At 51.5% G+C, this 27,736-nt stretch overlaps 1 protein-coding gene across 1 annotated transcript in view; it reads right to left on the reverse strand.

The window, feature by feature from the left end:
• Sez6l (seizure related 6 homolog like) overlaps positions 1–27,305 on the reverse strand; it is a 101,788-nt gene extending 74,483 nt beyond the window's left edge. Inside the window, exons 1-2 of the mRNA XM_048340700.1 lie at positions 27,220–27,305; positions 26,599–27,111 (exon numbers count right to left, since the gene is read on the reverse strand). Coding sequence (XP_048196657.1) covers positions 26,599–27,111; positions 27,220–27,305 — 599 coding nt within the window. The remainder of the gene's footprint in view (positions 1–26,598; positions 27,112–27,219) is intronic.
• Positions 27,306–27,736: the final 431 nt, after the last annotated feature.

Raw genomic sequence — 27,736 nt, forward strand, 5'->3', positions numbered from 1 at the left:
CGCTTTAAACACAATTTTAGATGGGCTCAGAAAAGCATGAGGATTCAAAAGAAATCCTGAGGACTCCAGACCTCTCCCCTGAGGGATCAAGTGTCCCCTGGGGGCTTTTCAAAATAAATCACTGCAGCTTCTGGGCGTCAAAGATCAGCCCCAAGACAGAGGCTGCCACTGGCTTGGGCCAGTCTCCATTTTTGTTGCAGGGAGCTGGCTTAGCTTAGAGCACAGTGTCTTGGGATAAGGGACGATGCTGCAGAGATGGAGAAGGGGAAACCATTTCTTTTTCTTTAGTGGGTGCTCAGGAGATGGAGACAGACGTGATCTCCTGCTCCTACTTTGGGAAATGGAGTTTTAGGGAAAGAAGAGGTGAAGGCAGAGTGGGGTGAGGAAGCCGGCTGGGCTGAGCCATGAAGCAGCTCAGAGAGAGGATGGAACACCTTTCAGGACGGGAGTCTTCCAAACTGGCATAGTGTTGTTCACGGACATCCTGGAGACCACCCTGTCCAGCGAGGTGCTGGAAACAACAGAGAGGGAGGCAGAGGAAGAGATGGAAGGAATGTGGCAAAGAGCTACAGCTACACCCGGGGTGGGGTGGAGTGTGTGGGGGGGAATGGGCCCCAAGATGCACCAAAGAAATGGATCTGCCTCTGTAAGATGACACTGATACATTGATTTCTTTGCCAATTCTTTGTGGAGAGGGTAATGGGGGCTCCCACATGTGCTGGAGATCTTTGCTCTTTGCCGATTCTATCATCTGTGGAGAGGGTAATGGGGGCTCACACATGTGCTGGAGATGTGGTAGGGTCTGTGCACTTGCAAGTCTAGCAGGTAACTGGTGAATATTGTCACAGTGAGAGAGAGAAAGGGAGGGAGAGAGACAGAGATAGAGAGAGACACAAAGAGAGAGAGAGTCAGAGAGACAGAGACAGAGAGCGAGGGACTGGAGGGGACAGATAAGGAGATAGAGAGGGAAGGAGGGAGAGAGAGGGAGAGAGACAAGAAGGGAGGCAGGGGGACAAAAAGGAGATAGGGAGGAGGAGAGAGGGAGGGACAGAGGGAGAGAGAGCGGTACATGCAGAGTGCTGATAAGCCAGCAAGGTTGCTCTTTTTCCAGTGCTCACAACGTCCAGCCCATGAGAACATCTGTGCTCCTGGACTTAGAAAACTTGAACTCCAACCTGCCCAGGGCCTTGTCTTTTGTCCTCCTGTCTTCTGTCTGCCCTGCTGCTCGAGGGCCTGCCCCATCTTCTCCCCACCCCCTCTCCATGGGGCCTTTCCCTGCCCCAGCCTGATGGGAGACTGGATGGGAACACTCTCAGAACAAAGAGGCTGGCTGTCACATACTGAGGCTGTGGAGCCAGGTTCCACTCGCTCTGGCCACTGTGTGATCTCAGGAGAAGTCCGTGACCTCTCTGAGCCTCAGTTTTCCCCTCTGTAAAAAGGGAGGTGATCACAACACCTCCTTTATACCTTGATGCAACTGCTGGCACAATTAATGTGCGCTAAGTGCTTTGGGTGGAGGTCGGCACCCAGGGTGACCTCTGTTATTCTAGAGCCCCCGTTCTGTTCTCTCCCGGGACATCAGTGTCAGTGTGTCCTATCACTTCAGCATGGCTGATTCCCCAGGTACAATACCTATGCATGCTGATTCTGCTGTGACTCAGTCCCTGGCATGTGGTAAGTGTGCACACCTGTGTGCAATCATTTCTTCACTGTGCAGGGGGAAGCAGGGTAGCAACTGAGAATGCTTCCCAGGCTCAGGGGGTGGAAAGCCTGCCTATAGCAAGTGGAGCCTTGAGTTCAAATCCTGACACCACAAAAAAGATGGAAGGAAGGAAGGCAGGCGAAGCCCTTGCCCAGTGCCATAGGGGGGTGGGTGCTAGGGTTGTAGAAGGTGTTTTAGAACAAGGCTGTGTGGAGATTTTGGATATTTTGGAACTACAATTATCTTTTTCCTTCAAAGCCATATTGATGCCAAAGGTGCCAAGCACATGACAAGAAAAAGAAGCTGAGATATTCTAATGATGCTTCGTGATGCTCTCTCTCTCTCTCTCTCTCTCTCTCTCTCTCTCTCTGTGACTTTTTCATCTCCAGAGAGGCCAGTGTGGTGGACACACTGAGGAATTCCCTCAGCCTCGCCTCCTTTGGTGCTCTGTGACTATGCCAGCTACTTCTGTGGGTCACTGTGGCTTCTGGTCAAGCTGCCCCACCCTTGGCCCTCCGTTTCCCTCTGGTTGAGAGAGTAGTCAAATGTCCATAGCCTATAGCTACAGGACTTGGGTGAACACGATGAGTGTGGTCAGGGTGGCCATGCATTCCACATCCCTGTCTGGCATGGTGATACTGGCCCTAAAGAGGGCAGGTGTGTGACAGGACAGGAGACAGCAAGTGGTTGTGTACATCCATTGTGGAGCTGTGACCAACATCATCTGTCTACAGTCTGTCAAGAACTCAAACCCAGCAGCCTGGCCGGGGCCTCAGAGATGAGTGGGAGGCAGACAAAAGCAACAGCTAAAGCACCTTTGTTGCTGTTCTGAGGGAAGGGACACGTCCAGAATTTGGGGTGCAGAATGGCCTCCCCGCTCCCTGTCTGCAGGGTTCTGGGCAGCTGGAGGGCAAACCAGGCAGGCACAGTGCATGGAATGGGGTGTAAATGGACAAAATAGGACCCCTTCCCCTGCCAGCTCCATTGACTCTTTCAGCAAGTGTCTGCCGGGCAAGCGCAGTGTCTACCGGGCAAATGCAGGAGCCTGCCAGGCCCAGCGGATGGCCCCAACATGGACTTTCACTATTCCCAAAGAAACTGGCTGGGTGTTGGTGGTTCCCGCCTGTAATCCCAGCTACTCAGGAAGGCCAATATCTGAGGATTGCAGTTTGAAACCAGCCCAGGGCAAGGAAGTGAAATGGTGTTGGCTCAAGTGGTAGAGTGTGAGTGCTGAGCAAAAGAAAGCTCAGGGCCAGCTCCCAGGCCCTGAGTTCAAATTCCAGAACAGATGTTAAAAAAAAAAAGAACGCACAAAGTAAAAGAAAAGGAGAAATCAAGTAGCAGGAATTGAGGCTGCAGGGAGCTGAGGCCCCTTGGGCAGTACCAGGGGTGTGTCAGTAATCAGTCTGAGCTCAACTGAACAGAAAAATAAGATGATCGCAATTGCATGAAAAACTAAAGTGAAACAGCACTGTGGGAGAATTACAATGAAAGAAAGTGATGGCAACCTAGCATGTATTTTCTTTTTTAAAATGTGCCATTTCTATGAAAGGCTTATTAGTGATGAGTAATGATCCATCCCATGCCAGTTGGGTAACAGTGGAGAATGTTCTAAATCACCAGAGGGCTGGCCTGTCTTCCACTCAGATCTGCACCATGTCCAACAGGCTGTGATTGAAGAGCAGATCTGCCCCTCCACCCTCGTGGTCAATAAACTCTCCCTCGAATCCCATCAGAAAAAAAAAAAAAAGAAAGGAAGACATAACGTTGATGGATGGTTTACTGGGAGAATAGGATGACTCCTGTCCCTTCTTGTCCCTCTGGCTGAAGAGTCTGTGTCTGATAATGGCCCCCAGGGAGGGCTCTGGGAGGAGGCTGTGGTGTGTGTGTGTGTGTGTGTGTGTGTGTGTGTGTGTGTGTGAATGTTCTCCCATCCATCAATCTCTATGGTTAGGGATGGTGGGAAGGCAGCCAGGCCTCCCCCTTAGGTGTCTGTTGGGAGAGTGAGCCACCGTGAATTTATGGACACACCAGAGGATGTCAGTTTTTTACTGAAGGTTAGAGACTGACTTTCCCACTTTGTTATAGGAATTCATCTAGTGATAGAGTGTGCTTTTGTTGTTGTTTTTTTTTTTTTGTCAATTGTGGGGCTTGAATTCAGGGCCTGGGTACTGTCCCTGAGCTCTTTCACTCAAGGCTAGTGCTCCACCACTTTGAGCCACAGCGCCACTTCCGGTTTTCAGATGGTTCATTGGAGATAAGAGTCTCACAGATTTTCCTGCCTGGGCTGTCTTTGAACCATGATCCTCAGAACTCAGCCTCCTGAGTAGCTAGGATGACAGGTGTGAGTCACTGACCACAGGCTGGATTCTTCTTTTGCTTGGTAAGATTCTGGGGGTAGGTGAATATGGAATGAGCATGCTTGAACTCACATCTTCAGTGTGCCTGGGGGTCTGCGCATCTGGACATCTCAGAACAGGGTTCTGAGATAGAAGCAAGTCTCCCACGTGCTGGGTGGTGTGTGGCACGCTGCTCAGGTTCTCTGTGTCTCTGGTTTCTCCCTTTTTGAAGTGGAGGCGTATGAAGCTACCAAGATCTCAGTGAAGACAGAAAAAATGAACACAATGCCCTTGGAGGGTGTCAGGCACAGGGTAATGCTCTCTGCACACATTCAATGGAATTATCTGCAAGTAATAAAAATGTTCTGGAATCTGGAGGACTGGGAAAGGAGGTGACATGAGGGAAGCCCCCCTCCCCCTCCAGCCCAGGGGAGTGGGAACAGAGGTCCAGAGGTCCAGAGTGTGACATCACCAGTGTGAGACAAGAGAGACAGGTGGTGTTGGAACTCAAAGTTCGTGATTCACCCAGAATGCCCCGAGACCCTGCTCCCCTTTCTCTCTGATTGTTCTATGAGTCACTGGTTCTCTCATTCAACGCACCATGATGATTGGTAGGAAGAATGAGGAGATGGGAAAATGGCCAAAGCTAATGGAAGAAAGCCTGGGTGACCAGAAGCTTCTCCCCTTGGTCCACACCTGACTGTAAAGTTGGGTCAAAGCCGCAGGAAGATCTGGTGTCACTCAAGCTGCAAGTAGGGCCCACACAGAGAGAGGGGCTGGGCCAGCGCCTCCCGGAACCCCTCGCACACACGCACCCCCTCCCCGCCCCCGCCCGGCCCGGCTCCTTTCCCTGTAGGCGGTGTGTGCGCATTCTTGGTGCCCAGCTCACCCTCACTCTATCACTCAAGCCGGCAGGCGAGGGCCACATCAAGGTGGAGCACCTCCACCACCAGAGAGCCTGGTTCCTTTAGGGGACACAGCGTTCCTCTCACGTATTACATAACCCACCCCCAGGCAGTTGCTTAGCAACCACCCAAGCTGGCTGGGCCTTGAGGGGGGATTACCCCTCCCCACCCTCTGTCCACACTGCCTGGGAATCTTCTGGAAAGGCCACGGGCCACCCCCTTTCCATACACAAACCACTCAGGTCTTTCATGTACCACCCACTCCAACAGGGCCTTCCTGGATCCATCCTCCCCAGAATCCCAGAACCTTCTTCCTGGGGGGTGGGGGGGATGGCAACAGACAGAACACAAAGCCAGCCTTGGCTTTCTGATGGGAGCCTGGGAGAGCTCAAAAGCTTTCTATGTTTGTGCATCCACCCATCCGTCTGTCTACCATTCTACCGTCTATCATGTCTATCCATCTATTATCTATCCATCTACCTACCCATCTATCAATCCATTTATCTCTAGCTTTCTATTTCTTGCTCTATCCATCATTTATCTTTCTAGTTGTCTATTATTCATCCAATGTTATCTAGCTATCCACCCACCCAAATATATCTATCTATCTACCCATCCATCCATCCATCCATGTATCATCTATCCATCCGTCATCTAGCTTTCTAGCTTTCCATCTATTATCTCTTCATCCATCATCTACCTATCCACCCACCCAGATATATCTATCCATCCATCCATCCATCCACCCACCCACCCATCCATTTATCCATTTATCCATCTGTCTATCATCTACCTATCCATCATCTAGCTTTCTATCCATCCATCTATCTATCGACCCACCTACCCAACTATATCTATGTATCTATTCATCGTCTGTCTGTCTTCCTTCATGATTTCCTCAGGGATTTATGACCACCCACTGTGTCCCAGGGACTTGGAGAATAAGACAGTCAATGTTCCGCCCTCATGCATTCTAGTCTCATGGCGGGTGCGATAAGAAAAGAAATAAGTGACAAGAAAAGCAACAAGTAGACAAGACCACCCTGATTGTCGAAAGGAATACGTGTGAGAGGGTGAGCTGTAGGGTGTATGTGTGTGTGTGGGAATGTCTATGTAAAGCCATCTGTCCCCCCCATCTAAAGACGCCCCTGGCAGAGCCTCCACAGGCTGCCATATTTCACAGTTGCTGGTGGTCTGTCCCTGCAGGGTCAGTGCTATGAGCTCCCTAAGCCGAATTTGCTTCATGGCTGAAGTCCTCCTCATGGCAGTGGACCACCAATGGACCACCATGTTGACTGGGGTGGGGGGAATGGGGGGAGCATTTGATTTTTGATCCAGTGTGGTTAATCCCTAAGTAGATCTGCTGACTTGAACTCTAAGATGGGCCTGGACCTCGCCACTTCCTGTCCCCATAGCTTCCTCTCAGGTTCAGGCCCGGCCTTGCCTTCCCAGGATGATGAGGATCCTCTGAATAAATGAAGCTCTATCGCTTCCTCCTTTGCACAGGACCTCTCAGAGCCATCCTTCTCCCTAAACCTAGCTTGCCTCCCAGCACTAAACGTGTTTGGGAACCCCATGAATTCTGTGAACCCCCTTCTGACCGCACTGGTCCTCGCTCACTCTGTTCCAGCCACACTGGCCTCAGTTCTCACTTGACAAGTGTGTGGCTTCCTCAGGGCCTTTGCACATGCTGTTTCCTTTGTTCTTGGCCTGTGAGCCTCTGTTTATCTACTAAGTTTGAGTTTTAAAGGTCACCATCTTACAGAATCCCTCTCTGAGGACGGATGTCTTCATTGCTCCCCCACTCCTGTGTGATTCCACACGTGTGCACATGTGTGTGCATGCACACATTGATTCCAGGAGTATAACAACCATGCCTATTTTGTTTGCTGCTACCTCCTCCTCCTCATTCCCAGCCTTAGCAATACTATTGGTTTCAGCAAGGCCAAGAGGACCATAAAAAGAACCAGGCTGCACCCTACACACTATCCCGGGATCACACTGATCTGGGAGCCTTCAGGTTGAAGGTTGTCTCCTCCCAACATTCTTTTTTTTTTTTTTGCCAGTCCTGGGGCTTGAACTCAGGGCCTGAGCACTGTCCCTGGTTTCCTTTTGCTCAAGGCTAGCACTCTGCCACTTGAGCCACAGTGCCACTTCTGGCCGTTTTCTATATAGGTGGTCCTGAGGAATCAAACCCAGGGTTTCATGTATATGAGGCAGGCTTTCTTGCCACTAGGCCATATTCCCAGCCCTCCTCCCAACATTCTTGCCCTGAGCTTTGGTGCTAGGTAATGTCTTTTTCTCATTCATCTTCCTTTTTCCTCATTCTTACGCATCCTTTGGGGATGTAGCTGAGAAATCACCTTCTCCTGGAAGTATCTGATTCCCAGTCTGGATCTCGTGTGCCTCTGGGCTTCTGGGTGAGGCTTAGGTGTATTAAAGGGCATGCCACCTTTAGTCAGAATTGTCTGCTCCCATATCCAGCCTCCCCTACCCTCCCAGCCCCAGAGTCTCCTGGGAGTAGGAATTTTGTCCTCATGAATTTCTTTACTATAGGGGCCAGCACCAGCATTTGCATCTTGGAGTCATCCAACAGGGAACAGTGTAGGCACAGCACCCTGAACCCAGTGTTGTAATTATGCCAGGGAAAAATGGACCCAAACATCCACCAGGAACTGAGCAGAACTGAATGCCAGAGCAAGTTTTAAACACCAAGAGAGACACAGGAACATTGATGGGAAAATTGCTTTCCAAACTTGTCACAAAGAGAAGAAAAGATCTTGCACAGACTGTCTGAATAGCCCTCCTGGGTGCGATGGGCCAGGGAGGGTTAATTAACTTTCCCCACACATCTCCCAAATGCTCAAAAATGTATGTGTACATAGAAGCGAATTATTTTTTTAAAGGCTACCTTCGTCATGTGCTCAGTTCTGCTATTTTAGAACAACATGATACAGTGGGATGGGAAAAAAGCATCAGGCCAAGCTCAATTATTGACCTTGACCTTGGTCTTGACCTTGACATGGGTTTGCTCTGTAACCTTCCTTCTCTGAGTCATGTATCCTTCATCATTATTTCCATGAATGGAGTAATCATATCAGATGCTATGGGTTTCAGCTCAGGTCCCTGGGCTTGTCAGGCAGAAGTTCTACACTTGGGCCATGCTCCCGGCACTTTCTACTTTACATAGTTTTGAGTTAAGGTCTTGAGTTTTTGCCTGGACTAGCCTGGGTCATGATCTTCCTCTCCTTGCCTCCCAACTAGCTGAGATGATAGGCATGTGCCATTGCACCCAGCCTTCTCTCCTGGTTCAGTAAAGGAGACAGACTGGAATTTTCACCCAGTGCTACAATTCCAATGAGATTTTCTCCGCCTCCCCTCTGGTGACATACTGATGATTTTTTTCTCTTGGGAATTCTCTAGTGTTTCTTCGTTCAAAGACAATGCCAACTGCCCACAATTCCCTGCTGTGGCGAGAGCAATTTTCCTTTATTATCTTAAACCTTTCAGCATCTCTCGAAACATCTTTTTATCTGGAAAATGAAAATAAAAAGAAGTTCCCAAATGTGACCACAGGATATAAATCCACGATTTCACATTTCAAAAAAGTAATCAAAACGCTCCTACTACAGCAGCACTACTGAAGATTTACGGCGGGCACTTGCGAATGCCCCTGACTTCTCCCTGCTCTGAGCAGCGCCATGGTTTCTAGGTGGGGCCAGAGATGCCTTACGGGAGGCATAGGAGAGCAGGCAGCTCGTGTTTCCAGTGAATCCTGAGATTGTCCTGTGGTCAGCATTGCCTCCCTTCCTCCATCAGCAAGGAGCCACAAGAGGCAGAAAGGAACCCTGCCGCACCCATCATGCCCCGGGGTTTACAGCTTTGAGAGAGCCCGTCACAGTATCTAAGAGCCGAAAGCGATATATGGGCTCCAAAATGGTAAGAGAAAACTATAAAAGCAAAATTAATAAAGGCGGACATTAAATCCTTCCAGAGCATTCTGTTATATGTCAACCTCAGTATTTCTTAAATTTAGTGTTCATAAAAGTTTCATTACATTTGAAAAGAGTTGACAGGTTAGGGTCATATTTTGTGAAGAATTCCTGTGTACATTTGATGCCTCTTGAGAAATTGAAGATAAATATAAATTGAGAAAGATACAGTTAATGAACAACGTAAGTTCAAAAGCCTAACTTTAGTACTCCTTTTAGAATGTTACACCAACAATGCTTTTGGTTTGTGTGGTTTGACGGAAGGAATCCCCCAGACAAGCTTGTTGAAGTCCAAGCCAGTTCTTAAAATGGCCTTACATAACAGGGCTAGATGGAGACATGGGGGACTGGGTGGACCGAGGGGCGGATGGGTTCATTACTAGGTAGATGAATAGAAAGAATTTTTTTTTTTACATAATTACTTAAAGGTAATGGAAATATTAACATATTAAGAAAAGAAAGATAGTTGTTTAATGTACAGAGGTAAGTAAAGTTGGATAAACAGGTGGGTGGACAGATGATGGATGAATGGACAGGTGGTTGGGTGGGTGGATGGTGGATGGGTAATAGATGGATGGGTGGGCGGTGGATGGGTGGATGGTGGATGGGTAGATGGGTGGATGGTGGATGGGTGGATGGTGGATGGGTGGATGGGTGGATGGTAGATGGGTAGATGGGTGGATGGTGGATGGGTGGATGGGTGGATGGATGGATGGGTAGATGGGTGGATGGGTGGATGAAAGAATGAAGTGACTTGCTCAATCTCACTCTGAGTAGGAGACAATCCCTGGGCCCTCTCACTTTCTCTCTTTCAGTGAAGACATGTAAATTTGGTTGCAATCTCTTGAGCCCATCAATGTAAGTGTCCTAAGAGAATGTCACATGCTACCTGTGCGTTTAGAAATAAACAAGGCTCAGTGAAGGAAGGACTCGATTGAGCACACATTTCCTCTTCTCACTGAGTCAGAGTGAGCTCGTAGGGAGACAGCACAGGTCTCTCTCTCTGGTGTCCTGCACAGGGCAGGCATGGCAGAGGGCTGCATTACAGCTCACCCCGGGGGGTCCCTACCCCTTTCCTCCCTGCTTGAGGTGGCAGTCAGGGAGATTGGAGACAGTGCTGTGTCACTACTGTAAATGTTGTCCCAAGGCCCTATGTAAACTCCACCAAGGACGAAGGTCCCTGTGGGATTTATACTTGCTCATTTTATTCTTAGCATTTACTCTAAAAAGCTCCTTGCTCCTGGATACCTGGGACTTCCATAGATTTTTTTTTTTAAGGGGGGTTGGGTTGTGACAGAGCCCTTTGGGAAGTATCAAACTTCTACCTTCAGTACATAAGTTGGGGGGGGGCGGGGCTCAGGGGTGATCAGTGGGCATCCTGTAACACTCCAGGCCCAGAGATTTGTTCAAAAATGAGCACACAGACCAACTCTACCTAGTGCACGCATGAGCATTACACAGGCAGAGAGAGAGAGACCCTTGAGAGGAATGCTGACAAAATCCCCAGCGCCCAGAGGGGGTGCCCAGGGGACCCCTCGGTGCTGGGGTGCCACGCATGGAGGAGCCCCAAGGCCTTTCCCCCGCCCCCACAGAGCCTCCCGAGGTCCGTGGCGCTGGTGAACACACACCGAGCAGGACGACCGCCACGCTGAGTCTTACCACAGACTCATCGGCTGGCCTAAACAGACACTCACAGGCGCACACCTGCAGCTGTTGACTCATCACGCTCCTGCACACTTTGGAGGCCAAAGCCCGTGAGTGACCAGGGAGATACAGCCAGATTTTTTTTTCAACTCTTCTCTCAGCAGGGATTGTGGAAGAAACCCTTTAGACATCAGATCTTAAATCACAATAACAGGCCCTCCAAACTGGTTCACGCGCTCATACATTAGTTTTAAAAAAAAAGGTCTTTTGCCAGAACAATCTCAGTGTATATCTAATTTCTGCCCATCAAACTATATTATAAATATTATTTAATTTACCCAGTAATGTCAAGCCTAAAATGGAGAGTCAGTGATATATAGATAGATAGAGAGAGAGAGAGAGATTATATCTTATTATTACATCTTACATGTGTCATATGTAATACTATATAATGATTATTTTTGTATGATCTGATCAGAGTTACAGAAGGGAAGCAGGATGAATTTAACCCTAAATTTATATTCTTTTCCTCTCTTGCTGCTCTTTCTGTGCTTCAGATAATAAGAGGAGGAACAAAGAAAGGCTTTTAAAGTGCCGGGGCAAGCCAGGTGCCAGTGGCTCACACTTGTCATTCTAGTTACTCAGGAGGCTGAGATCTGAGGATTGTGTTTCAAAGTCAGCCTGGGCAGGAAAGTCCATGAGACTCTTATCACCAATTGACACCAGAACACCAGAAATAGTGCTAGAGTGCTAGCCTTGAGGGGCAAAGCTCAGGGACAACACCCAGGCCCTGAGTTCAAGCCCTACAACCGACAAAAAAGAAGTGCTTGGGCAGGTGGGAGGGGCAGATCGAGGGTGAACTGGGAATTTTTTTTTTTTTTTTTTGCCAGTCCTGGGCCTTGGACTCAGGGCCTGAGCACTGTCCCTGGCTTCTTTCCGCTCAAGGCTAGCACTCTGCCACTTGAGCCACAGCCCCGCTTCTGGCCGTTTTCTGTATATGTGGTGCTGGGGAATCGAACCTAGGGCCTCGTGTATCCGAGGCAGGCACTCTTGCCACTAGGCTATATCCCCAGCCCCTGAACTGGGGATTTTAAACACAGCTGAGAGGTCAGAGGTTGAGAGGCCAGAGGCTGAGAAGTCAAAGGGCACAGAATCCTGTGGACTTCTTAGTAGGCCTGGAGCACCAGGCTCTGGCTGTGGCAGGTGGAAGGAGCAGGCTGCAGTGGGGACTGGCAGGAATGGGAATGTCCCCAGACTCTTATCCCTGGCGGGGAAGAGTTAAATCTGAGCATCGGAGCATCCATCCCGGGCATGGCGGCTCCCTGCCGACCCAGGAGCGATGGAGCAGGCAGAGGATGGCGGCTATGGCTGCCTTGGGCCCAGCCTGGCATCTCTTGGCACCACAGAAAGGAGTATGGGAGCGGGGTCCAATCAATCACACACTTGACGGGGTGCGTTTATTTGGCTCATTAACAGACTTAACTGGATTTTTCAGGAAGGAGAAGAGCCAGGAGAGCTGGGCTCCCTCTGTGAGGGAGGGGAGTGGGGAGGAGGTATCTGCTCTCATTCGCTTCGTGGATCAGGCTCAGACCTGTCCTTGCCCGTATGACCTCCAGCCAACCTGTCAGCCTCCCCAACTCTCAGCGGTGGCAGAGCAGGAGTTGTAGCCCGAGCACAGGGCTCAGCAAGGGCCCAGAGTGTCCATGCCATCACAACAGGTTGCCACGCATGGTCTCCAGGCAGAGGCAGGGGCAGAACCTGGACTTGTGGGCCCTTGGGAGCTCTTGGTGTGTCTCGGACCACTCCATTTAAAAGATGGAGACACTGAGACCCAGAGAGGGGCAGCCATGGGCCCAGGCCACACAGCATGTTTTCACCAGCTGGGTCATCTCTGGAGGGCAGGTCTTGGGGTCCCAGGCAAGTGGGGTTTCTGTGGGCCCATGCAAGCTTCCACACTGGGTCAGGGCAGGTGACTCTGAGAACAGTGTGAAGAGGGATGATGAGGGGCTCTTCCCCTGCTCCTGTCTTTCAAGTTCTGGACATTCTTGGAGTCTCCCCCCAAATTCATTTGTTTTTCAGATAGGGTCTTGAGCTTTTGCCCAGCCTGGCCTCAGACCATCATCTTCCCACCTCCTCCTTCTGTATCGTTGGGATTATAGGATGGAGCATGATGGCTTCAAACTGTGATCCTCAGGTCTCAGCCTCCCAAGTAGCGAGGATGACAGGTGTGAGACACCAGCTTGGTTTCTCTCTCTCTCTCTCTCTCTCTCTCTCTCTCTCTCTCTCTCTCTCTCTTTCTCTCTCTTTCTTTTCCTGGAAGCAGTAGGATTTGAACTCAAGGCCTCCTGCTGGCTAGGTGTTCACTGTCACTGAGCCACGTCTCCTATCCTTTTTGCACTGGCTATTTTATCAGACAAAGACTTGCACTTTTACCTGGGACCTGCCTTGGCTCACGATCCTCCTACCTATGCCCCCTATTTAACTGGGATCACAGGCATACACCACTATGCCCAGGGCCAGCTTTCTTCACTAGAATCAAACAGCTATCCCAGACAGACACTTTTGACGGTTCTGCTAATAACCAACTAGCAAATTAAGCCATGGCAGAATGCCAGTGAATTCTACGAGTCTCTCTCCTTCTCAGCCTTCCAGGGGTCTACACATTCTGGGACCCAGGAGGGGATTGGCCCTGGGAGGGAGGACCTAGCCTCTCGCAGGCCTCTTGCACACCCAGGCCCCAGCCCTGTGGTTGAGCCAGCAGGGCTCAGCTTGTGCTGAGCAGGCTGAACGGAGCTCATAAAGGCCTGGGCAGTGAGTGATGGATGCGCCCACCTGGGCTGCTGCCTTCTGCTTCTCGATTTTATTAAGGAAGATAATAAAATACTTCCAATTGAAAGCCAAGTGCAGGTGCGGTTGTCGTAAACCCGATGCTTCTCTTCAAATTCCCACAAAACCTTTTATCTAGTGGAGGGGGGAGGGTCATAAACTGTGAATTCTCTTCCACTGCGTGTCCTGGGTCGGCAGGCCAGACTCCTATCCAGGTTCTCGCTGGCTCCATAGAGCTCAGGGTTCCCTGGGTTCTGTAGCCCAGTAATGACAAGCCCACAGCTTTCTTCTGCCATGACGCATGAGCCCCCAGCCTCTGGGAGCCAGAGTAGGGATGGAGAGAAGTTGCACATGGCCTCTGCCTTGGGAACTTGTGTAGTGTGGCCATGCACAGCTTTCCCAGCTGTGTGCGCAAGTGCAGGTGCCTGGGCAGGGGTGGGCATGTGCATGCTCCCAGGACCAAGGTGCCTGATGGTTAGGGACTGCGGATGCGTCTGGTCCCTGAGCACTTGCTGGCCCTGCCCTAAGGTTCACTCACACAGGGCAGTTGTGTTCTTGAGGTTTTCCCAGATCAGTGAGGGCTTGGACGAGATTCACAGCTTGATGATGATGATGGTGGTGGCGGTGGTAGTGGTGACACCAGATCCAGTTGAGCCTTGTGGTATACATTATCATGGTTACACCTGGGTACCAGCCTCTCTTGTTGAGTTGTAGAGACTCCTGACTCCTCCCCTGAGCATGCATTCTCATTTCATCACCCAGGAAATCGAGGCAACCAGGGGTAAGTGGCCCCTTCAAGAGGACACTCAGGGATTCACAAGATAGGGATGTTGCTTCCTTGAGCAACAATAACAACAATCCCCCAAGAACCACAAAAAAAAAACTCTAAAAAATTTGAAAACAAACAAAAAGTTATGAACCCAGCTGAAGTAAACACATGCAAATTAGTCTCGGCACCTCATTTTTTTTTGTTTATGCCATAAATCAGGCAAATTTCCCTTCCTGAAGCCCTCGAAAACGAGACTTGGTTCCACATATTTTGCATTAATTTCCAAGGCAGTTGGCCCCAAATTAGCTTTACAACTTGGCAAGCCTGCTTTAAAAGGGGGGTACAGGGAGCAAAGGCCTGATGGGGAGCTTTAGGGGATGAGATGCTGGGAGGACTCTCTCTGCCTGTGCAGCTTTGGGGTTCATTTCCACCCCCCAGAGGGGAGTGAGGAACATAGAATTTGGTTCTGTCTTTGCAGATGGAAACTGAGACTTGTGGAAATGAAATGACTTGCTCCCAAATCACCCAAGGTAGTGATGGCAGCGCTGGGCTCAGTGTTCTGGCGCCTTCACCTGCCTTACGGTGTTCAGGATGTTTCGCTCTGAGATGTCTTCCTGCTCCACCTGTTGTTCAGGCTTCAGGGAAATGTCCTGGACACGTGCAGGAGCCACTCCACAAGGCCACCATGTCCCCGCAAAACACAGATGTCATTCCACTCTGCCCTCCCCACCTTCCCTGCTTCTCTTCATTTCCTGTCTAGGTCTGAGCTCTAGAGAAATGTATTGACTCATCCCTCAACTCCAACAGCAAATTGTTGTCCTCTGAAGTCAAGGTCACCCTTGAAAGACTAAAATTATGCACTTGCTCCTCTGCCCCAGGCACTGTGAGAGAGTAAATGTATGCCATTCACTCCCTCCCTCATTCACTTGGTCATCTATCCATCACTCATCCATCCATCCATCCATCCATCCTTTCATTCATCTATTCACTCACTCATTCATTTCCTCATTCATTTCTTCACTCATTCACTTATTCATCCATTCACTCATTTCATTTCCTCATTCATTCATCCATCCATTCATTTATTTTATTTTATTTCATTTTTTCCAGTTCTGGGGCTTGAACTCAGGGCCTGGGCACTGTGACAGCCTTGAGCTTCTCTTGCTCAAGGCTAGCACTCTACCACTTGAGTCACAGTACCACTTGTGGCTTTTTCTGTTTATGTAGGGCTGAGGAATCGAACCCAAGGCTTCATGTATGCGAGGTAAGTACTCTACCACTAGGCCACATTCCCAGCTCCTCTATTCCTTTATTTAAAACAACTAAGAGATAGTAACAACTTAGAGATAGTAAGAATCAGGTACTAACCCCAGGGATTGGCCATGTAGAAGAGAGGGAAACACATCACTCCCATAGTTACTGGCTCTGTGTCACTTCTTACAACTCCTCCCAGTATGGTAATTAGTGGATATGTGTGAGTATTTAATGGATGTGCATAGCCTGGCTCCAGGGCCACATGGGAGGCAGGGGAAGGGCCCAGGAAGCAGCTGGGAGATGGAGGGCTGGTATGTGAGATGTCATTAGTGGCATTGGCTGTCCCAGGCATGGATGCCTGGATTAGGCACAACCAACTGAATAGCAACTGTTCTCCTGATGCAAAGGACTGAACAGAGCAAGCCAGATCTCTCTCTCTCTCTCTCTCTCTCTCTCTCTCTCTCTCTCTCTCTCTCCATATATATGTACATATATATGTATATATGTACATACTGGGGTTTGAACTGAGGGCCCTGCACCTGCTAGGCAGACACTCTACCACTTGAGCCATGCCTCAGCTCCTTTTAACTTTAGATTACATTGTAGGTTGTCTTCTATTTTTGCCTGGTCTGGTCTGGACTGCGATTCTCCTCCTTCTATAGCTCCCACTTACTTGGGACAACATTGGTGCCTGGCTTATTTATTTAGATGAAGTTTTGCTAACTTTTTGCTCTACTTGGCCCAGAATCACAATGCTCCCGATCTTTGCCTCCTGAGTAGCAGAGAATCTAGTTGTGAGCTACTGAGCCACAGCCTCATACCCCTCTTCAAAATCTGACGAAGAAGTTAAGCACGAAGAGCTGTGTGCAGACTGTCATGAGCTAGGGCAGTACGGAGCCAATAGAGCTTTCTGGAAAGGTGGACATTTGGGCTGACCCCATGAAGCCCAATAGAACAAACACAGGCTAAAGAGTGTTTAAAATACAGTACAACGCCAGTGTACAATTTAAATGAATTAAATAATTAATGAATAGCCAGGGGTGGCTGGTGGTTACTGTTTTAGACAATGTACAGGTAGAGTTTGATCTGGAAACATCAAAATAGCCTTGGGAAGCAGAGGTGAGGAGGGCACCAATCCTGCTTTCTAGGGCCCTACCCTTGTGACCCAGCCAGGACCCCTAAGCCTTACTCCCACTCCTTATTCCACCCCCAGGAGGGTGGGATTAGAGAGAATGGCACAAACACTCAGACCAATCAGCTGAAGAGAATCAAAAGCAGGCTACATTGCCTTTCCTGCTCTGATGGGAAAGCCTTCAGATCAGCTCAGAGCAACCATAACAAGAGTGACAATTCACCACCATCAGGACCCACCCACAGCCCCCCTCCACATCAAGGTCAAGGGACAAGTCTAAGGTCACACACCAGACAGAGTCCTGTACACATTCTCTAGCTGGCCTCTTGTCCTTGGCCAGTGGGCCCTGTCCTCTATTGGTATTCTAAACTTTAGGACATAAAGATTTTTTTTTTTTTACAACTTGGCAAGCCTGCTTTAAAAGAGGGGCACAGGGAGCGAAGGCCTGATGGGGAGCTTGAAGTCATGGGGCTTGAACTCAGGGCCTCTGTCCCTGAGCTCTTTTGCTCAAGGCGAGTGCTCTACCATTTGAGCCACAGTTCCACTTCAGGTTTTGTTTTTTTGTATTTCTGGTGTTTAATAAGGGTCTCATGGGGACTTTTCTGCCCTGGGCTGGCTTTGAACTGTGACTCTGAGATCTCAGCCTCCTGAGTAGCTAGGGTTATAGGTGTGATCCTAGCTTGACACAAAGCTTTAGCACATTCCTACCACTGCTCTGGGAATGGGTGATACCAGACAGGGAAAATGTCACCTAGAGCTTTGTACCCAGATCTCTTTCCCTCTAGAATTTGGTCCCAAGCTCTGGACTCTGTGTGTTTGGCTGTTTCCATCTCCTGTGTTCTCATCTCCAGTCCCTGATTAGTCTTGGCCCCATTTCTGGCTCTAGGCCCCATCACCTATGTCTCCTTCAGTCTTTGGTCCTGGCCTCCTCTGGTGTCACCATCAGCCGCTCCCAGTGGCCTATGGAGAGAGCAAGAGGCCCAGCAGGGGCCCCTGGCCAGGCCAGGACCTCCCTGGGCATCCTTGGCTTGCTCTGCCTGCTTGACTCAAGCCATCTGCTCGGATGGCACCATTCCCAGGAGCAAGCTGCTCCACGGGGCTGGGAGGCCTGGGTACCAGCTCAGAGAGGAGGGAGCCACGGCTGCGTCTCATGCTCTACCCAGGCCTTGTCACTGCAGGGCAGTGGGGGCTGTGGGTCCTGGTGTCTCAGATGCCCCCCACCCCCCACCCTCCGTCTGGAGCTGTCATCCCCCTTTCTCCTTGGCAACCAGAGCTCACGTGTGAGGAGAATGAGACTCCCTTCCCTCTTAAACTTGCTCTAGAACCAGATCGGAAGACAGCAGGGAGGGAGCAGGGCCTGGCCTGGCACTGCCCGAGTCCTCTCTTGGCACTTGGGTTTCTATCCTCAATGACTTGAAAGCACCAGGGGTGGTGTGGAGGTGTGCGTGTGGGGTGCCCTGCTGAGCTGTTAAGCCAGGACAGATGGACAGTGTGAGCATTGGGCGGGTGTGATTAATGCTGCCTGCCCCTGATCCCTGGGATCAGGCAGGGCCCAGCCACGGCCTGCTCCAGGTGACAAGGTGGCTGTGCCCAGCTGCCCGTGGGCTCACCTCCGTAGCCTTAGCTACTCTGGAGAATCGAAGCTTCAGGGCCAACCCAGGGCAGAAACGTTCACAAGACTCCATCTCTACTGATCCAGGAAAAATGTTGGACTGGAGGCACAGCTCAGCAGCAGAGCGTCAGCTAAATGAGCTCAAAGCTCTGAATTCAACTCAACATTCAGTTGTTCTTCTTCTGAAGAAGTCAGATCCACTGACACCTGAGCTTCCCTCTTACTTGGGAGGGTTTTCATTCTGAAATGAACTTCGTTACAGGGTAAATAATGGAGTTGGGTATTTCTTTTGTGGAGAAAGATGGATTCCAAAAGCCAAGGGACAGTTCATCTTGTTGGTCTGTGTTTGTACAAAAGCGTGCTTTTTCCCCCTCTGCCGGTGAAGGGCGTGTCTCTCTTCATCTCTTCATTTTTCTTTCTCCTCCTCTTTTTCTGTAGAGCCACTCCATGACCTCACATCTGTTTTCTCATCGATTTTCCTTCCAGCCTTTCTAGAGCAGGGGCTTTATGATGACTCCTCTTTTGTAGAAGAGGAACTGAGGTGTATCAGCCCTGCCCAAAACCACATGAGGAGAGGAGAGATGAGGACATAATTCACCTCCCAGGAGTCTTACTGCACCTCCCCACCAGGAAGTGTAAGATGAAGGGAATTTAGCACAGGTTGGCAAGTGGTGAGAGCCCTGGAAGTAGACCAGGCAAAGGGAGGCACGGAGGAGTAAGATTCAGTTGAGGCTTTCTACGAGTTCCTTGCCAAGGAGGAAGGGGGAGAGGTAAAAAATTTGATGAAGCCCCCAGTAGAGGCATTGCAGGACAAAAGAGAACTAGGTTTGGGTTTTGAAGGATGAATAGGAGTTCTCCAGATTGGGCAAGAAAAGCAGTAATAGAACTGTTGATGGAGGATTGGCTGTGAGTGAGAGACCTCTGCACATGCTGTTAACAATTGTGCAAGGTAGACAGGACTCTTCAGTTTCATACATGGGGCACACACAGGCTCAGGGAACTAGTAAATTGTTCAAGACCATGCACTTAAAATCAGCCCTGTGGGAATTTCACACTCTGGTCCTGGCCCCGAGGGGCAGCTCTGTGCACCAGCAGTGATGGCTGAGAGCCATTTGACAGGTGGAAGAACTACAGGCTCAAGGCTGGGGAATGCTTGAGCTTTGGCCTGTCAGTAGGGAGTTTATGTAAACATTTTTGTCCCCCTGCCAGTACTGGAGCTTGGACTTAGGGCCTAGGCACTGTCCCTGAGCTTCTTTGTGCTCAAGGCTAGTGCTCTATAACTTAGAGCCACAGCACCACTTCTGGCTTCTTCTGAGTAGTTCATTGGAGACTAGAGTCTCACTGACTTTCCTGCCCAGGCTGGCTTCGAACTGTGATCCTCAGATCTCACAACCTCCCAAGTAGCTAGGATGACAGGAGTGAGCCACCAGCGTCCAGCTACATGTAAACTAATTTTACACAACATGAATATCCCCATTGTAGTTGGAAGACCCCAGAATGTGAGAAACTGAAAACAGTCAGAACTTCAATGGGAATGCTAAGTCTCCCTGGTGAAGTTGTTTCTTGACCAGGAAGAATATTCTAGAAACTCTTCCTCTGTGGGGACCCAGGAGGGCTTAGGAGAATTCTTGTTTTTTTTTTTTTTTGTTTTTTTTTTGTCTCTTTACTGGGAGTCTTTGGGGTTTGGTGAGGAGGCTGTCACCCTGACCTAGGTGACCCTACACTGGTGTCCAAGGCGTCCGCCACACATTTAGAAACATGGCAGAGCCCAGCTTGGAAATGGCCCTGCTTCAAAGTCCTGTCACCTGAGCTTGAATCTGACAACCAACTGCACCTAACTTAGTTTCCCCAAGCTAGGTCCAGTGGCTCATGCCTGTCAACCCAGCTACCCAGGAGACTGAGATCAAGAGGATTAAAATGTCAAGATATCCCGCCCACCCTGCCCCACCCCAGAATTGGCAAAGTGGCTTAAGTGGTGGAGAGTTCTGACCTGGGCAAGGTTCCAGTCTCAAACCCCAGTACCACACAAACCTTGGTTTTCTTCGTCTACAAAATGGACGGGAATCAGGAAGATGGAACAAACCAGCCAATGGCCTGCCTGCCACATACAGAGTTATACCTTAGTGGAAATGACTGTGAGCTATTTGCCTATGAATAAAACCATGCTTTCCTTGCTGTGGCCCACTTTGCTCTCACTTTCTTTAGAGCCTGTGCTTACCAGGGGCAGGAAGCAGGTCAGGCCTGGTGTGCGCGTTCAGTGCCTGCTGGGCAGATGTTTGCTGGGCCCTTCCCGAGAGCCTGCATCCATGAGCTCCGGGCCAGGCTGGACAGAAAAGGCACTGGTGGTGCTCACTGTCCAGAGATTATCTGATAGTAATGACTAGATCACACTGCAGATAGCTAAAGTTTACAGAAGGGTCCTGTCAGGTACAGATGCAGAGTAAAAGTAGCTACTTACATGACACAAATGCACATGTTCATCAGTGCTTAGTACTACCCAGTGGCAAGGGTGGGTCTAATCTCATTTAGTAAAAATCCTTAATATAAGAATGCACACCTCAAGGCCGGGCATGTAGGCTCCTGCCTATAATTCCAACTACTTGGGAGGGAGGGGGCGATTGAGAGAATCATGGGTTGAGGCCAGCTCTGGCAGCAACTTAGCAAAAATCCCATCTTTATGAATAAGTCACGTGTGGGCTGGCCTGACACCACGCAGCACTGCTGAGAGGCTCAGGAAGAACTGAGATCTGAGGCCTGAGGAGAGGCTGGCTGAAAGAGAATTGAGATCTGAGGTCAGAGGAGAGGCTCAGGAAGGGGAACTGAGATCTGAGGCCAGAAGAGAGGCTGCAGGAAGGAGAACTGAGATCTGAGGCTGTGGGAAGGAGAACTGAGATCTGAGGCCAGAGCAGAGGCTGCTGGAAGGAGAACTGAGATCTGAGGTCAGAGGAGAGGCTCAGGAAGGGGAACTGAGATCTGAGGCCAGAAGAGAGGCTCAGGAAGGAGAACTGAGATCTGAGGCTGGAGGAGAGGCTGCAGGAAGGAGAATTGGGAACTGATATCTGGGGAAAACCAAGAGACCCCCAATCTGAAAAATAATCAAAACAAGAAGGGCTAGGGGTGTGTGGCTCAAGTGGTAGAGCACCTGCCTAGACAGTGGGAGGCCCTGTGTTCAAATCCCAGTGTTGTCTCCAATGAAAGCAGCAACAACAACAGAATAACCAAGGGGTCATCTGGCACAGTCCTGGGTTTGATGCCTGGCTGCCACCCCATCTGGGCTTTGGGATGCCAGGCACATTGCTTAATGTCTCTGTGCCTCAGCTTCCCTAATGTACACAAGGGGGGTAAGCCCTGTGTCTCTGGGGTGGGGGTGGGGACAGGGTGCTGCTTCTCCATGTGACCAACACAAGCCAGCCATCACAAAGACAGGCCAGATCCACCATCCTGGGTGGCTTCCACACAGCCCCCGCCTCCTCCTGCTGATCCTGCCCACGTGGGCTCCATCGCCCTCCCGTCTGTCCGTCTGCATCCTTCTTGCTGGGTTCCTGCCCTGTGTATCTGTGCCATAGCCACGGGAGGACCGCTCCATTTCTTCCTGAGAACATGGGGACCGGAGGATTCCGCAAGTCTCCAGCACAGGAGAACAACCCTGCAGGCTTTTGCAGGGCTGTGTCTGTTCCTGGCCGCGGAGCCCCGCCGCCTTTGGAGGGTTCTCCTGTCATGGCAGCCTCTAGTGGACGGCGGTGACACTGCACCCAGCAGTTCTTTGTTCCACTCATCTGAGGAGCTGGCAAGGCCAGCAGGGCAGGGAGGGGCAGGCTGGGTCTTTTCCCAGGTGACAGGTGCATCTGCCCCCATCACCCCCATCTCTGTCTCCCACCAGCTCCGGTTTCCTTCTTTTCAATCAGAAGGGTAAACCCTTGCTTCAGGATCTCTAGAAACCTCTCCTCTGTCCCCTGGCACCTGCTACCTCCCCTCAGGCCAGTCCAAACTCCAGGGCCAGTCACCTGCTCCGGGAAGCCCTCCCTGACAGCCACTGCTGAGAAGGAAGCCGGCCCTCCTGTGGAGCGTCACAGCTCGGGGGGGGGGGTGTCTCTCAGCTATGGAACCCAGCATACCCAGGCCTCGGTGCTCTCTCTGGGTGGTCACCCTGGTATGGAGACCCAGCACCCAAGGCAGGGTGCATTGAAGGTGCAGTGCTGTGCCCGTGTCACCTCAAATCCATATGCTGAACTCTTTGAGCTCAGCTGGAGAGCAAAATGCTGCCCACCAGTGAGAGGCCCTCACCAGATACCAAATCCGTGGACACCCCTATCCTACACCTCTCAGACACCAAATCTGTGGACACCTCGATTCTATACCTTTCAGATACCAAATCCGTGGGTTCCCTGATCCTACACCTTTCAGCCCCCAGAACTGTAAAGCGATTGATTGAACCAGAAATGTCCCACAAATGCACACTCATGAATGAGGGAATGAATGAGGAGTAAATGAATGAACAAGTGCCGGGAATGTGGCTTAGTGGCTCAAGTGGTAGAGTGCTAGGCTTGAGCAAAAGAAGCTCAGGGACAGTGCCCAGGCCCTGAGTTCAAGCCCTGGGCCTGGCAAAAAAAAAAAGGAGAAAAAGAATGAACAAGTGCATGGATAAATGAGTGAATAAACGTATAGGCAAGTGAATGAATAAATGAGAGAATGAATGGGCAAATGAGTGTGTGAATGAATGAGTGCATGAGTGAATGGGTGAATGAATGAATGAGTGTATGCATCAGTGAGTGAACAAATAGGTAAATGAATCAGTGAGCAAGTGAGCAGGGAAGGAATGAGCAAAGGAATGAGTGATTGGAGGCATAAGTAAATGAATGAAGGAATATCTTCTCCCTGAAGATGCTCCTCTAGCATCTTCCCATTGATGAACCTGCCATCCATTGCTCAGACCATGAGCTTCAGTTCCTAGTGGCGGTTGTGTGGTTTGAAACCATGCAGCATGAGTGTTGCTGCACTAGGAAATGGGAACTGTCACCGGCTTGAGGCCTCAGACAGGGCAGTTCCCCTCAATGATCTCAGTGTCTCTCCCAGCATCCAGGGGAAAGTAGGAAAACATTGCTTGAGTACCTACTGGGTGCCAGGAGCATTTGTATACCTTAAGCAATCCCAGCAGTCTCCTTTTAGGCTTGTCCTACCCCCCCCCCCACTTCTTTACCTGTCCCCATCCCACAGATGGGGAAACAGAGGCTCCTGCCAAAGACCACCACACCTTTTTACGAAATGCTAGCGAGGCTCTGGGCTTGGACTCCTCCGATTCCAAAGCCACGCTTCTTTCCCTGGACCCCATACACAGAATTCCAGTGCTCTTGTGATTTGGCCTCATCCAGGAAAACAGAACTTAATACAGAAACAGGGCAGTTGGAGTGTGGACTCTAACTCCTCTCAGAACAATCTTCTTTTCATTGTGTGTGTCAAGAGTCACCACCATGTCTCCCTGAGATACAGGCATTGAGTAGCAAGCCGCAAGAAGAGGGGTGCTCAGCATAGCCTTCTCTGCTCTAGGCTGGAAGAGGACCCCTTCTGCTGCCCCCCTTCTGCTGCCCCCAGATCCAAACTTGCCTCTCTTCTTCCCTGAATCACCCCCACCAGAAGTCTGCACCATGACTCACATTGAAGAAATGATAGATCAAATAGGACAGTTAGTAAACTGCATCCCCTTGAATAGCTTGTGAAAGGGACTGAGAACAAAAACTAGAAAACAAGCCACTGTGATCCCAGACAAACAACAAACAAACCCAAAGCAAACCCAAGCCAGACCTTTGCCTTGGCAAGGGGTGGAAAGGAATGTAAGATTCTTTTCCTCGGGGCCAAGTGGAGCTTGTGTGAACCCGAAAAACATCCTTCAAGTGGCAGTAAGGTAGTTCCTGACAGGGGCAGCTGATACTGCAGGAGGACAATTGTCAATCCATAATGAAAATAGACTTTAAGTGAATCTAACAGCGACACACATTTGAGGCTGCCCGGGGGGGGGGTGAGGGAGGAATTCCAGTCTTACTGAGCAATATTGCATTTGCTTTATTAATTCAAGGAAAAAGGAAAAGAGACTACACTCAAGCTCAGGAATCTTAGCACGTACTTACAATTATTCCCCATGTGCCTATCTGAGACGATAAAGAGCCTCTTCAAAAACAAGTTACACTTTCTACTTATTCATGCCTTACAGCAAAATGGCTCAGAGAATCACGTGCCCTGCATAGAAATGTAGCAACAAGTTCCTTTCAAGTGTTTACCAATCCCCTCACCTCCCTGCCCTCAAAGGGAGGACCAGTCCTCACTATGGAACCAGACAGTGGATGTGAGATTTCATGTGTGAGAGAGAATTATTATAGAAGGTCAGTGGATTCAAATGCACCCATCCCAATGGGCCATGTTTATTGCCAAACCGGCTCCCATCTGTGACCCAGAGGCTGAGAGTCAAAGCTGCACGCTTATTTCCGAGCCTCCCAAAGCAGTCTATCAGTTGACTTTAATTTGGTGGTGACCTGAAGTTAATTAAACATATATGCTTATGTTCTAGCTAACCATAGTGTGGAGCAGTTGGAAAAAATAATCTATGGAATGTCATTTTAAAATTTAAAATGTAGAGTGCACACTCCTACACACACACACACACACACACACACACACACACACACACAGAATACCTTTGTCTTGGATGACAGTTCAATATGTGCCATTAAGCCATTTTTTTTTTTCTCTTCCCTGGAAGGTAGTGTATTGTAGAATGTGGGTCTCAAAGGCAGGACCATTTTAGAAAAGCCACTCTCTGTCTGTCTCTGTACTAGTCACAATATAGATTTAAAGGAGTGTGTGTGGAGATATGGACTCAGTCCAAGGCTGGAGGGAGGCAGCTAATTAAGAAGGGACATACTGTGATAGAAATGATTTCTTGAAACCAAATCTGGCCCTCGGTCTTTCCCAGAAGTGTCCGAAACCTGGGTCAAACTGTAAACACCCCAGCCTCACCCAAAGAGGCTTCTCTCTTCATGAGAGGTTTTGTCAGGTGAAAGGGGATGAGCTATCTCTTCTGCTGTGCACTGCACACCCCATGATTTGTGCTAACAGGCAGCCCAGGCCACAGGGGGCAGTTGGAAGGGCCAGAGAAGAGACTTGGAGCTAGGGCTCAAGAGGCTGGAGCTGTCCAGGGCTTATGGTGCTGAAAGAAGCTGCGCACAGGGAAGGGGGGGCAGAGTGGGGGTGGGGGAATCCAGAACTCCCCGTGGAGAGAGGGACAAAGCCTGACACCGGCATGCCCCCATCCCAATTCGGGACTGAGATGGTGCAAGTGAGACAGGGCTCCCACTGGGCAGGGCGGGTGTCCTTGGCCCCGGGAGGGGTCGGGGGGGGATACTGCAGCAGGCTGCTTTGCTTTTGTTTTTTCTCCACGTGAGGATGGAATTTCTGGGAAGCAGAGTCAGACCTTAGGACATTGCGAGGTCAGGGCCAGTGGTCCAATTCTTCTCCTAATTATGGTGGCTCTTGGGATGATAGCTTTGGTGAGTTAGGCACTGACTCTTCTCTGGACCCCAGTCCCTCAGTACAACTTTTCTAGGGGGGAACCCCTGAGGTGTAGCTAGGGTACAGGACAAAGGGGCTGTCATCCTCTGCCATACTGTACCCCTTTCTCCACCTAGCAAACACACGGTGGCGTGCCTAGTATCCTGCTAGCGTCCCTGACTGTGTGTGGGGAGGGGGTTCTGGAGTGTGGGAAGGAGAGAAGGGGGCCCTGCTCAGCTTCCTGGCGCCACTTGAGAAGCTCTTCTCTCTCCCTTGCCAAGTTCTGGGAACCAAGCCCAGAGCCCCCTCCACTGACCTCGGGCTCAAGCCACACCCAAGTCCTGCTCTGGCTTCGTGGCGCCCCGTTGGGCAGCCAGAGCCAGAGGCGGCCAAGGGGTCCTGGGGTGGGAGTGTGGGGAAGACACGAGGTCCCCTAGACGCGCGCTCTGAGTCCGGTCTCCAGTTCCCGGTGGGTCGGCGGCCCCTCGTCTCTGGTCCCCTCCCCAGGAGGAGAGCCTTTCATGCGGACCCCAGCCCCGATACCGGTGCGGTGCAAAGGGCTCCACGCAGACCGGGGGTTTGGAGGAGACCTCATGGAGGGGACTCCTCAGGCTGTCCCCGGGGTTCTCAGCCCCGGGGTTCTCAGCCACGGGCTGAGGCAGGGGGGGGGCGGGGGGGGGGAGCCTAGGGTCCTTGGCGCGATCCCCACCTCCACACTCCGTCAGGCCGAGCCCGGGAAACCCGGCGCCCCGAATTCAGACAGCGACCTTCCCCCCACGCCCTCCAGCCAGGATGGCGATGCGTGGGTCTCCGGGCCAGCCAGGATCCCCTCCCCGCAGCTGCCCCGCACGCACCATAACTTTGCCCCCCTCCAGGACACTTACCTCCCTGCGTGGCTGCGGCCGGGCGCCCCAGGAGCAGCGCGAGGAGCAGCGCGGTGCCGCCGAGTCCCGCGTGGGGCGGCCGGGCCGCGGGCATCGTGGCTGCGGGGCGAGGGGGCGCCGAGCCCGGACTGCGGAGGGCCGGCGGCGGGCAGGCCGGCCAGGGAGAGCGAGCGGGCGGGGAGGGCCGCGTAGGGAGGGGAGGGGAGGAGAAGGGAGGCGGGGTGCAGGGAGGGCACGCGGGCCGGGGCAGCCGGCGAGGCCCCGGGCGATCGCGGCGGATCGCTCTGCCGAGCTGCGCGGGGCGCGAGTGGCGGGCGAGTGAGGAGGAGCCGGATCGGCGGCGGTGGCGGTGGAGGCGACGGCGAGCGTGGAGGAGCGGGAGGGAGGAGCGGGAGGAGCTGGGGCGGGGGCCGAGGCCAGCGCGCAGGGAGGGGCCGGCGGACCGCGCGCAGCGCCTGCAAGGGCCTGGGGGGCGCCCCCGTGCCAGCCTCGTCCCCCGCAGCCCGCCCGGCCCTGCAAAGTTGACCACCCACCCCCTGGTGTCCAGTGTGGGCCCCGTGCCCCTCTCCCCCTCCCCCCAGCCGCCGAGGCTCCCCGCACCCCGGCCAGGGAGCCCCCTACCACTCCTCACACTGGGGTCTGGAGGCCTCCAGCCCTTCCTCACAGACGGGCCCAGGTCCAGCTCCTCTAGGGCCCTCGGAGCCCATGCCCGCCCCTTTCCCTGCCAGTGCTTCCCTAAGTGAATCCAAAAACCCAGAAAGTCTCCCACTCTTGCCGACCCCTGCCTGCCACTCTTGCCCGGAAAACACAACACGGTGAGTCCCATAGCAGGTGGCCCAAACTCAAGGCCAGGTCCGGGTCCCTGTGCACGGGGCTCCAGCTTCGCATCCCTACTGTCTGTGGGGCCCCAGGGCCCCCAGCCAGTCGTCCCTGTGGGCCAGGGGTCCCCTTAGCCTGGCTTTCCCCAGGGCCTGGGGACCCCTCAGCCTGGGCTCCCTCGGGGTATGGGGACAGTTCCATCCCCCCCCCTTTGGGACAGTTCCTTTATCTCTGGTCCCCCCTTCTCACTAAGAGCTGAGACTCCCAAGGACCCTCCACCCTCCTGGGGCCTGCTGTGCCTCTCCAGCAGCTTTGCTTT

This window comes from Perognathus longimembris, chromosome 3 (assembly GCF_023159225.1).
Source record: "Perognathus longimembris pacificus isolate PPM17 chromosome 3, ASM2315922v1, whole genome shotgun sequence".
Lineage (NCBI taxonomy): Eukaryota > Metazoa > Chordata > Mammalia > Rodentia > Heteromyidae > Perognathus > Perognathus longimembris.